At 33.8% G+C, this 12,534-nt stretch overlaps 2 protein-coding genes across 2 annotated transcripts; one reads left to right on the forward strand and one right to left on the reverse strand.

Moving 5' to 3' along the window:
• The first annotated feature begins 493 nt into the window (after positions 1-493).
• On the forward strand, positions 494-1,984 carry LOC102629975 (chlorophyll a-b binding protein 6, chloroplastic). Its single transcript, XM_006485807.4, has 4 exons — positions 494-754; positions 866-968; positions 1,260-1,548; positions 1,676-1,984. Exons 1-4 carry the CDS (start codon positions 561-563, stop codon positions 1,825-1,827), a joined length of 738 nt encoding a protein of 245 aa, XP_006485870.1. The 5' UTR covers positions 494-560; the 3' UTR covers positions 1,828-1,984.
• A 1,242-nt stretch (positions 1,985-3,226) lies between these two features.
• LOC102620190 (uncharacterized) lies at positions 3,227-5,503 on the reverse strand. The gene is made up of 6 exons (XM_015532594.3): positions 5,223-5,503; positions 4,415-5,005; positions 4,249-4,305; positions 3,875-4,024; positions 3,660-3,796; positions 3,227-3,568 (listed from the first exon to the last, which is right to left on the reverse strand). The coding sequence occupies exons 2-6, from the start codon at positions 4,894-4,896 to the stop codon at positions 3,477-3,479; spliced, it is 918 nt and encodes a 305-aa protein (XP_015388080.2). The 5' UTR covers positions 4,897-5,005; positions 5,223-5,503; the 3' UTR covers positions 3,227-3,476.
• Between the last annotated feature and the right edge of the window lie 7,031 nt (positions 5,504-12,534).

The raw sequence follows: 12,534 nt of genomic DNA on the forward strand, positions 1-12,534 counted from the left end.
AAAGTTTTAAACACTTAAAATTTATATTTTCATGTCAAATTTTATTAAAATAAATTTAAAACTTAAAAAATTACCAAAAAATAAAAAATATATACACATATAATATTAAAAAATATAAAATTCGGCCCGGACTCAGACCCGGACCGGTTGCATCCAGGCAGGGTCCGATCAATGCAATACCCGGACCCGGCCCGGGGTTTTGCCATCTCCACTGGGGAGGGTATGAGTCAGCATTGAGCAGGAGCTACAAACCCAAATCCATGCAAATTTCCATAACATGTAGAGGAAACTATTTTTTTTTATTTCCTGATATTTCCTCCCTGGCAGTCTCAATGCTCAATCTCAGCCACACCCATTGGATATTCCACCTGGGCACCTACTGGATTTAACAATCCAACGTGGCCCAATAACAGAACACACGCAATAAACCTTAGCCAATAACAATCCACTTTCAGATTCGCCTATATCCCACATCGATTCTTACTTCCTCATTTCTCCTGCCCTTTATCTCCCCTCCCTTCACTGTCAACCCTACCCATACCTCACACAGCTCTCCCAAAATGGCTTCCAACACTCTGATGAGCTGCGGCATCGCCACCACCGCTTTCCCTTCGGTCCTCTCATCTTCTAAATCCAAATTCTTTACTGCAGTTTCACTTCCAGCTGCCGCCAATGCAACCTCGAAATACGCCATGTCTGCTGACTGGATGCCCGGCGAGCCCCGGCCGCCTTATCTTGATGGTTCAGCCCCAGGGTAAGCAAGCAAGCATTTAGAATATTTTACCAGTTGAACTAGCTGGCTGCCATAGCACGTAAATTTTTGTTGCTAATGTTTTTGTTGTGTGCTTGTGTTTCTTTGTTCCAGGGACTTTGGATTTGACCCACTTCGGCTTGGCGAAGTTCCTGAGAACCTTGAGAGATACAAGGAGTCTGAACTCATTCACTGCAGATGGGCTATGCTTGCTGTTGTAAGTTCTAAATTCTTTTGTTCGTGTGCCATTTCTTGATTGACATTTTCAATGTGTCTTAATCATATATGTTTTAGTTTATAGGCTATGTAACCTTGAATTATTCCAAGATTTTGATATTATATTCATATGAAATTTACCGTTCCGGATTTAGTCCAAGGGAACAAGTGGTTTCTTGTTCTGGAAGCTAGATATCAAGGGTTGAGTCAATATCATTTCGGAGTATAAAGTATCAAAAGCAAAACAAAGTGGCTGAACATCAAAATGATTTACTAAAAAATTTCCACGCAGCCAGGGATCTTGGTGCCAGAGGCATTGGGATTGGGCAACTGGGTGCAGGCGCAAGAGTGGGCAGCAGTTCCTGGAGGACAAGCCACATACTTAGGCACCCCTGTTCCATGGGGCACTCTCCCCACAATTTTGGTCATTGAATTCCTTTCCATTGCCTTCGTTGAGCACCAACGCAGCATGGAGAAAGACCCCGAGAAGAAGAAGTACCCCGGTGGTGCTTTCGACCCCTTGGGCTTCTCCAAGGACCCCCAGAAGTTCGAGGAATACAAAGTCAAGGAGATAAAAAATGGTTAGTTATCGCACTTTTAAACCAATAAATTTTTTCACAAGTCACGTTGAATTGAAATGAATCAATTAACAGATATTTAATTTTAATGGTTATCTCATTTATTCTTTTTTTTTTTTTAAATATTCAGGGCGTTTGGCATTGCTGGCATTTGTGGGTTTCTGCGTGCAACAATCAGCATATCCGGGCACAGGACCATTGGAGAACTTGGCAACTCACTTGGCTGATCCATGGCACAACAACATTGGGGACGTTATTATCCCCAGAGGGATTGTGCCTTGAAGAATTGCATTGTTAAATTATCCAATCCACTGTAAAATTCCCTGTTAAAAGAGCCTTTAATGAAACAGAATTCGTATCTTTCTGACTGTAAGATTAGAAAGTAATTGTCCTCCAATGACGTTCATGCTAGAATCTAATACTATTGTGATTGCCATAATCAAGAGCTATTTTTTAAATTCTCTTGTGACTATAGTGATGTGGGATAACTTTGAACATAAAAACAAGGAAAGAAAACAAGAATACGATAATTGAACCTTATTCATTCACGAATTATATATATTATTACGCAGCAATTGAGTTGCATACACAAAAGAGGCCACCAGGGCCGTCGACACACTGAGCACCGTTGAATCCACCCCCTAACGCACCCTGACAAGCTTGGGTACAGGTATCTTGAGTGCACTGAACCGGTTGATCGTCAGCAATATCGACCAAAACACGATCTGGGATGAGCTTAGGATGAACAACGGCTTCTGCATTCAAGAATGTCAAGGCCATCAAAACAAAGATCAAAGTGATCATCAATGGCAAATATGCTCTTTGTTTCATTATCTCCCTAATAAGATAAAAGCCTTTTTCTTTTTCTTTTTTCTTTTTTTTTTAACAACTTCCTGAAAGAATTGGATTACCTGTATGCAAATTTTCTCATGGTTTGGGGTTTATATAGAGATTGGAATGCTCTAAATATGTCAAAAAAATCTTGTTGTAATCCATGCAGTAATATCATTTGAAATTGGATTTGCAATATTGGTATATCATCCTGAATTGGCAACTCATGCACATTGAAGACCAAGATCTTGAATCATTTTTTATATTTGCAACTCTGTTAATACATGTAAATGATAGAGATTATGAGTCAGTAAAATCTTCAAAGTAATTTCTAGATTTCTTTCCATGAAAACCATTGATAACTAAGAATCATAGAGAATTATTTTAAAGGGAAAGAAACAACCAGAAAATTAATGGTAATAACTTTGATTTTAGAGCTAAAATAGAGCCGTCTTTAGAAATTCCTCTGCTATAAAAGCCCTATTCATGTAATTATAAAATTCGTGACAAAAGCAAAGCAAAGCAAAAAATTTCTATTCAAAAGAAACTTGACAAAAGCATTTTTGTCTCCAATGGAAGGAAGGGTGACACTAATCTTAGCTTTGGTGGTCTTGAGTTTCATGGCTATTAATGGACCAGATGTAGCAGAGGCTTTTCGAATTGTCATCGAATGTAGCCAGCCTCAATGCACGCAGACTTGCCAAAATGCGTACAAGGAAAAACTTTTATCGGCTTTCTGTAAGAAGACGGATTATGGAAACCTTTGCGTTTGTGTTCATAAACCTTAAAAGTACTGGATGGCTTATCATGGCCATGGCTCATGATATTACTGTAACCTCAATAACAAAAGCAAATAAAACCTTTTTCATTACATACCCTCTTTTCTGTTCTTATTGATCATGTGCTTTCGAGTTAATATGTTTTTCAACTACAGTAAATCAGAATTCACATACATATATGATCAGATCAATGTTACAAGTACTACTAATATCCATAATTCCATATTATATAATAAAATGCTTTTGGCAACTACAATAGTCTATATTTCTCTTGATAAAGAAGGTAAAGACCAAAATCTGAAGGTGGTTACTCGCTATATTTTAGTGTGCAGATGTGTATAAGATTTCTGTTAGGACTAAAAGGAATGTGATGAATAGCGAATTGTAGCAGCATGAAGATGAAGAAGTTACATCTGTACAGAGAAAAGAAGTTAAATTTAGCAGAGTACTAAACTTGTCTCTGAAAATAATGAAGGGAAAACAGAGAACATAATAAAGGTTTACCTGGTACTGGCTTTACAATTGATTCAGTGACCTGCTGGGATTTGTGGTTGCTAATTTCTAGTAAGCTCTGTGAAATAAAAGCCGATTTCCCAAGGTAAGACCTTGTGAGCTTCTTGACCACTGTTATTTCTTGAGTACTGCAAAAGAGCTTGAATTTGGTCAGTGTCTGCCGTGGAAATTTTAATCAGATAAGCATAAATGATGGGGACACATACCTTGGACTGAGGAGGTTGCTGGCACTAATTTTTCCTGTATAAAGAGCATTAGTCCTGGTAGCATTTGTCAATGTTTGCAACATGAACAATCTTTTCTTGTTGGGCATGGAGTTCCTTGCCATGATCACATTTGCAGGAACATTTCCAAATCTGATTTTCAATAAACAGAACTACTTTAGAATCAGATTTTGATATAGAGAATATATCACACTGTACATTACATTCTAATTTTTTTATTGTTCTTTTCATATACACAATACATGTTGCCAATCATTAACTTGAGTATATGATAGTATAGTCACACTAGTTCAACATATAAGAAATATTAAAACAGAAATCAATTCTTAACTCAGTGTTGAATTGCAGGTACTTACGAGCAAGATCCAGGATAGCCATTGATTTCTCTGCAACCACCTTGCGGACAAAGATACCTGAGCATTTCGCAAACCAAAAAAAATAATAATAATAATAATCGAACTTCTTTTTTAAGAAAATTAAATTGAAATGGTTGGAAATTGAAGCAGTGTATTTTTCACCTACATGAAGTCTCTGACTGATTTTGACGACCAAGACTGGTTCTGAGGCCCCTCTTTGGAGTACAACAATGCCGTATCACCTCTCACAAATGCAATATCTCCCAATTCCTCAACCAAGCACCTAAATGCTCCCGAATCTCCAAAATACAAACTATTCGAATGGCAAGAACCATTTTCAATGCCACAGCCACCGCACATTCCCGTTCCTTCAAATTCTCCCGGGGCACAAACCTCAGAGAAAAAGCTTGAAGCAATTTCGATGCGGCTTATTTTTCCAGAATCAAATGATGGCGTTGATTCCTTGATATGGTTAACGGGATAGTTCCAGCCAGCTGCTGTGGAGTAACTTCCATGGCAAGATTTATGTCCCTTGAAAACCATCAAATTGATGCCTCCATTTTCTTGGCAAACCTTTCTGTTTATAACTGCAACAGCATCATAGCTTTGAGCATGGTCACAGTAGACTTCATTTGCAATGGCTTTCATAGAGTAATTGAGAAATGCCGTGTAAGCTAGCCCTGCTTCTAGATTTATTATATCTGCTTCCCCTTTTCTTGCTGAATCTAAACACTCTTGTGCTGTGTCTCTTCTGACACTGCAAAGAAATTAAATTGTTTCAATATTATTTTAAAATCTAAAAAAAATAAAAAAAATATTTTATTTTGTTCAAATTACAATTGTTTCCGAATCTCTCGTGATACGCCTAGACTTAAGTGTCAATAATATAGCGTTCAAGAGTGTTTGTCACATGAGCAATTAAAGGGTACAGTTTTCTCCCAAAACAGTATTAAGAAAAAAAGAGAGAAAATTACCATTTCCACGTTTAATCTTCAGATTGGCTGATGATGCTGACGAGATACTCACAATCCTCGTACTGATCCCTGACAGCACACCATTTGATGGACGCCGCTGATCCTTCCTCGTCATCACCCACCTCACCACTTGGCACACCGTGATCACCAAATTCCTCCCTTCCTTCCTCCACGGTTAATGGCGCCGGCGCCGGGGATGCATTCGGCACTGACGGTAGGGGAGGCTAGCGTTGTGCGGATGTTAAACTCGTGGGTGATGCCGGAGTTGGAGATGGCGCGAAAACTGAAACAGAAATGCCTTTTTAGATTTTAAAATATTAGGAGTAGCTTTTAATCTGCGGCTAATTAAAATTTTAATAAACATAAGGGACTTAATTGCAATTTTATCAATTTACGCGTTTTTTACATTTGACCCCTTACCTTTTAAATTATTATATTTATGTTAAAGTTTTCTCTATTGTGTCTTTGTATTGTTGACTCTTATCAATTTCACTTATTTTATGTCATAGTGCAAGCAAACTTATACACTTCTGACTCTATGGTACCTACTAAACCAAATTTTGATCTCATTGTTATTTGCATTTACCTTCATTTATTAAATTCTTATTATCTATGACTTTCAAATAATATATAAGAATAAATAAACTCGTGACAAGAATTCAGGTATTCAATAAAATATTACATATATATATATATATATATATATATATATATATATATATACTCCAAGAGCACTAAAATTTTGAAAAAACTGAATTACTAGTTAAAAGTTGAAACACAATTTGACTCACCGGATCTCTCACTGTCTGAAGCTACTTTAATGATGGTGCATGCGCTGGAGAAAAGTGTTGAACGGACAAGGAACTGGAGTTGGGTTCCGAGGCTGGCGATGGTGCAAAACCTGAGACATTATTAAGAGGGGTGAATTTGCAAAGTTTAGGGAAAACAAGAATCAGAAGCAGAATAAATAAAACATACCCTGAATTGGCCAGATAAAAGCGAGCAAGTGAAGAAGAAGAGCAGTTGCTGTTAAGATCTGCATATGGGGATGTTGTGTGTGTATTTTGAATTGTGATGGTGATGTGAATATATATATATATATATATATATATATATATATATATATAGAGAGAGAGAGAGAGAGAGAGAGAGAGAGAGAGAGAGGCACAGAGCATTGTAGAGCGTGTAGGGATGGCAATGGGGAGGGGAGGGGAGAGGACTAATCTCCCCATACCCATCCCCGATATTTTGCATATGTCTCCGTCCCCTCCCCGTCCCCGTCAGAATTACTTGAGAGAATCTCCATCCCCTCCCCGAATAATAACAGGGGATCCCCGAGGGTCCTCGGTCCCCGAATAACTAATAGTCTAATACATTATTTTTTATTTTTTATTTTAAATTAATCATATTAAAATAAAAAAAATTCAGATAAAAATAAAGTTCAAAATATATCTTACATTAATATTGATCCATTACAAAGTCACATTCAAAATATAAATTATTAAAATAATTATAAAACAATGAAAATAATATAAGTAAAGTAACTTATAAGTGCAAATATTAATAACTGTATAATATAATCACAATGTAAAATAAACTCATATTGTTATTGTAAGCTCGTAACTAACTTTGACAGCACATTAAGGCCTCCAATGTGTTTGGATGAAGTTTGTTACGGTGTGGGCTCACAACTCTACCACCGGTGCTAAAAGCTGATTCAGAAGCAACTGTTGTAATTGGAATTGCCAAAATATCTCTAGCAATTCGAGCTAATGTAGGATACCTATTAGCATTTAATAATATAAATATTTTGATATTTATTATTTTTAACAATATTTATAATTTTGTTATTTATTTATTAGTAATTTTAAAAATAAAAATAAAATTAAAAATTCAAATGGGGAAATGGGTAGGGGATGGGGATTTCACCTCATCCCCGTCCCCTCCCCGAATAAAAAATTGGGTAAAAAATTTTTCCCGTCCCCTCCCCGAATAAAAAATTGGGTATAAAATTATCCCCATACCCTCTCCGAATGGGGAAAATCTCCGAGGGTATCCGTCCCCGTGGGGATTTTTGCCATCCCTAAGAGCGTGCATGGGATCGATGAGTTCATTTCATTTGTAAGTAAAATTTGATAACTTCAAAAGAAAGAAAGGGTTATGAGAGAGTATGAGCTAAAAAGACTTGTTTAAAGTGATTGTTTACAAAATTTTTCTGCTTCTTTACGTTCTTTCATTGTCAAGGAACCGATCGTGCAAGCAATGTTTTCCTGGAGGGACTATAGGGGCAATAAAAAAAAAATAATATGTCAAATCAGGAGAGGTGGAATATATTATCGATCTCTTGGTATGATTAAATAATCTCTAAGTATATGACATTTTATGATAATTTCTATTACTTGGAATAAAAATTTTGTATCTATTTTATAAAAATATCTTTTATTTTATAGCTCGTTAATAGCAATATCAAACATAAAGACTTGAAAGTAATCTGCAAAAAATAGTTGTGATTTATTAGACTTTCATCGAGCGCATGTTTGGTTGGAAGAAATAATAGGAGATGAGAGGAATGAAAATGAAAGAAGGGGAGAGAAAATAAGTGAAAAAGAGAATCAATCTGATTTCCATTATTTCGTTAAATAAGAAATTTATCTTTCTCCTTTTATTTATTTATTTATTTATTTATTTAATCCCTCCTCATTTCCTCTCCTCTATTTTTCTTTTATATATATATATATATATTTTTCCAAACATTTCAGAATAGTCTAATGGATTGAAAGTAAATATATTGGGCCCTTGACCAGTAGTTCTAGAGTAGTGTTAGTGGCATCCATAAAAATTCTCATAAAACCCCTCTTTTGTAAATTTATAATTTGACGATTAAAAAAATGGAATTAAAGCTGGATCATCCTTCTACCGATTAGAATGGGGTTGATGGGGGTGCTCAGAATTTAAACTCTCAAAAGAGCAAGAGGCTAATAGTTTAATTCTAAGCTTCAGTGTGATTTTAGTAGTCTGTTAATTGATGTAATAAGCAATTTATCTTTTTATATTGATGATTATTTTGAGAACTTAGAGAAACAAATGGTTGTATTTGAAAATAATTCTCATTAACAACGTGCGTGAAAGTTTGAAATTAATTTGGTGAAAATTCTGCAAGTTGTAATAATAGATTTTGGGGTTTTGTTGACAAATAAGAATGTAGGCTTACCTGTCAAATCGAAATGGGTATATTTAGAAGTAGTGTAACTGCTGAACACCTTTGGTGGGGTGTTTCTAGAAGAGGGGTTTCATATGAAGTTTAAAGGGCTGCTATTGCACCACTCTTAGTTCGGAAGAGCTTGTTTTAAAGGCCCAATACTTTTTTTCTAAGCTGGCCCACTAAGGTATTAATGATTGTAAATCCTAAATACCCCAACTTTAAAGACCCAATATTATTAAAAGTAATTCCGTTTTTTTATAAAAAAAATACCTTTTTTAGCAATATTCAACCATTTCTTATCATTTAAACTGCCTCCACGTGCATCATGCATGACAAAAGGAATGAAGTATTAATTTCACAATCGTAAACGTAATTAAAAGTTTAATTTCATTAAGTCAACATTTAAAAGAATACCAAAGAGTCAATTCATGTACTGAACCAAGGGGCAAGTGGATTGTCGGTGATTGATGAGTGACTTCGACTGACCATCATGTTAGCCTCCATATGCGTACAATTGTATTCGTATACAAAAGACATCGCTCGTTAATCTCACGAGAGAAACATGTTAATCAACAGTTCACAGAATTAAAAGGTGGTTAATATAATTTTTTAATTTCAATTATTTAAACAGTCATCAAATCTGTCAAATTTATTTTTTCAGATTAAACAAAAAAATAAAAAAAACAAGTGTAGTCTATTGAAATTTCTATACTTTCCATGAAAAATGTGTATTTTAATATTAACACATCTCAATCTTGATTTATCCTCTTATTATTATCTCTTCTTCCTCAAAAAATTGCTAGATTAACAAATATTGCAATAATTTACATATCTAAATTAGTTTTTTTATATTTGCATACCTAATATTTATTTTTTTTGGTGATTTAGAAAAATATTTATCAAATTATAAAAAAATTAAAGTTATATCCGTGAATTTGAATATTATCTATTAATTATCAAATAATTAGTTATTTATCCACTAAATTAAATGGTGAAAATTAAAACATTTGAATCGAAAGGTCCATAATGACTCGTTATCAATACTGTAAAAATTCATACAACATTATTAAAAATATATATATATATTTTTCTATGTGAAGAATTCATTTGTTATAAAACTGTAGGGATGGCATAGCTAAAATCAATTTTTTATTTTATTATTGATCTTTGAAGTTTAAATACAGAAAGCTAATTAAAGAAAATGATTGAAGAATCAGTCGGTTAAGTCTATAGAAACAATTTTTTTTTTTTACTTTTTGTAAAATTAACCTTTAAAGCATTTTATAAAGAACTTAAATAACTTTTATTTTTCTAAGTTTATAAAAGTTTAACGATACAAAATATTTTTTATATTGTATTCTTTTTCTTTATTTGCAGAAACTTATTTGGTTAAACTGCGAACTATTAAGTTATTACCCAGACGACTTTCTTGACACATGAATTCAAGTATGAAACTTGAAACTTGAAATTAGCACTAACACGAGACACTAATCCTACTTGTAAGATTTTATTGACCGGTTTTTCGAAATTATAGTGTTTTCTTACTCTTAATTAAGAACTAAGTTTATTTCTATCACCACTCCCAAAATAATTAAGGAAAAACTCTCGATCATCATCAGAATTACAAAACCGTCTAATTATAATTTGTCATAAATATTGATTTAATTTAAGCCCATCTAAAATCCCAGAGAAATGATCTCTAGCAATTCTGCCCAAAATTAAAGTTCTCTGGCTGCTCCTAATTCCTAAACCCTAATTCTTCTAATTTGTGTTAATGTTTAGCCCAATAAGAACAAAATTATGTGTTACATAATGATGATTTTTCCTCTGAATCAAGTGACAGCTGGGCCTCACGTTGAGTTACCTTTCTTGATATATATATCGACATTTTTTGTTGATCAGATATTCTTCTGCTGTTTGCTCGGTCCCTTTTGTTGAGTTCCAACTTCCAAAGTGTGTCATTTCATTTTCCTTCGACTCTCTTCAGATCAACACTTTACCTTTAATTATTCTTATCATTATTATTTTCTTGAAAACTAAATCAAAGCACAGAAGCTACACAGAGCTAGCTAGGGTTTTGCAGTTTGCACACGCGTGTGTGTGTTTATACTTTATAGATCTCTCTCTCTCTCTCTCTCTCTCTCTCTCTCTCTATGGAAGTCTAGAGCCAGCTGCCAGCAGCAGCAAGCAAATGCATACCATATGGGGGCATATAGAATGGAGAGAGCAAGACATGTTTGTTGCCAACTTTGGTTAAATTCGAGGTGTAATTAATCAATCAATTAATTGATTATATAGCAAATGAACACACAGCTTAAAATCAATCGATAGATAAATTAATTTTTAATATCTTTTCTTAGATGGAGAGAGAGAGAGAGAGGTGCTGCAGGGCTAGAGCACATGACAGTGTGCAGCAGTTTTTGATCACCATCAGTCCATCACCATCACATAAAATAATAATTCTAACTCTAATAGATACGTGCCTCAACGTGTTTTTGTGCAATTCGAGGAAAAAGTATAGAAGAAGAAAAGCCTTACAAATTTTATATTAGATTATGTTGTTTTGTGAGTAATTAAAAGAATTTCAATAAAAAGGAAATTAAAGTACAAAGAAAATATAGATATAAGATAAAATATACTGATGAAACGAAAATGTAAAAGGGTGAAGATAGTTGAAACAAAAATTTTGAATAATAAAGTTTATTGGATAATTCTGAATTAGGGTTTTGATCCCTTTATATAATAACCCTAAATATTGTGAGTTTACTAAAATAGGTAAATTTAAAATATTATTTTATAATAAAAACTTTCTAATTAAATAAGAAAAGGAGAACAAATGATGTCCAAATATGAATTGTAAAAAAAAAAAGATAAAAATTCTAGAAGAAACAAGGAAAATAAGAAAATATTTTAAAACAAAAAAAAAACTAAGAAAGTAGCAGAATTTCTAGTTCAACCATGAGGTCAAATGGCACAAGTGATTCTAGTTTGATTCGTCTCGTTGCAGACTTCGAAATAATATATTATGCACCGAAAACAAACACCTACAACTCAAGTTATGTCCTATGAAAGATATACTATTGGCGAGACACAACCATCCTACATCATATACTATATTAAAATTAAATTTTTTTGTCTATTTTTTAACTTATAAAATAAGGGACTTCCTTACTATAATTACTCTATTGTATATATTCAAGTTAAATATGTAATAAAGATGGGGTTGGAGAATGATGTACCCATGGGACGTGCACTTGGAAACAAACACAAGAAGGAAAAGCCCTAAAAAAATAATAATAATAAAAGAGAAAGAGAAGGCGATGCTGCATGATGATCATGATGTTAATCTGACACCAGGATTCCCACACTTGTTCTTTCCAGCACTCTACACGATAAAAATATGTAATAGCTTAACTTTATTTCCATTTTTAATAAGCTGCTTCTTCTCATTTTTCTCTTTGATCGTTTACCATTTTCTCCATGCAAGGAAAGTGCAATTCCCAAATTTGCAGCCTTTTTCTTTTTTTTTTCCTTTTTATATTTTTCATGGAAGAATGAAGATCAATCTCTCTCTCTCTCTCTCTCTCTCCAGTCTTCCCCATTTTTTTAAAATTTAACTTTATATCAAGTACATTTTTATTTGTGTAGCTTTTGAAGGGTTGCAATAGGTGGGTTCTTTCTGGCTAGCTAGTCTAGATATAATTTAATTAATTTTGAATATTAATTAAGTAATACTCCCATAATTCTACTTTAATTTACTTTCTTGTACTCCAGGTTTTCTTGTGTGTTTCATTTATCAATGAGATGGTTTTTTAATTGTGCCCTAGGGCATGCGCTTGTTTTACACGCTTAATCTCTCCGTAACCTAAATTTGTCCTTTATTTTATAGAGTGAAGTTAACTTTTGCGATGGTCTTATGCATATAATAAGTATGTCGAAAGGTTGGTTCTATTCCAATTTAGCATCTGGCTTTTACTAACTTTCCGATTAAAATAATTTAAAGTGGGCAAGTTGGGTTAAAGACTTAAAGTTAAAGCATTTTTAGGGTACATGGTAAAGACCTAATTTATATAAATATTTAATTTTAAAGCATGCACCCTTTAAACTAAG

This window comes from Citrus sinensis, chromosome 4, assembly GCF_022201045.2.
Source record: "Citrus sinensis cultivar Valencia sweet orange chromosome 4, DVS_A1.0, whole genome shotgun sequence".
NCBI lineage: Eukaryota > Viridiplantae > Streptophyta > Magnoliopsida > Sapindales > Rutaceae > Citrus > Citrus sinensis.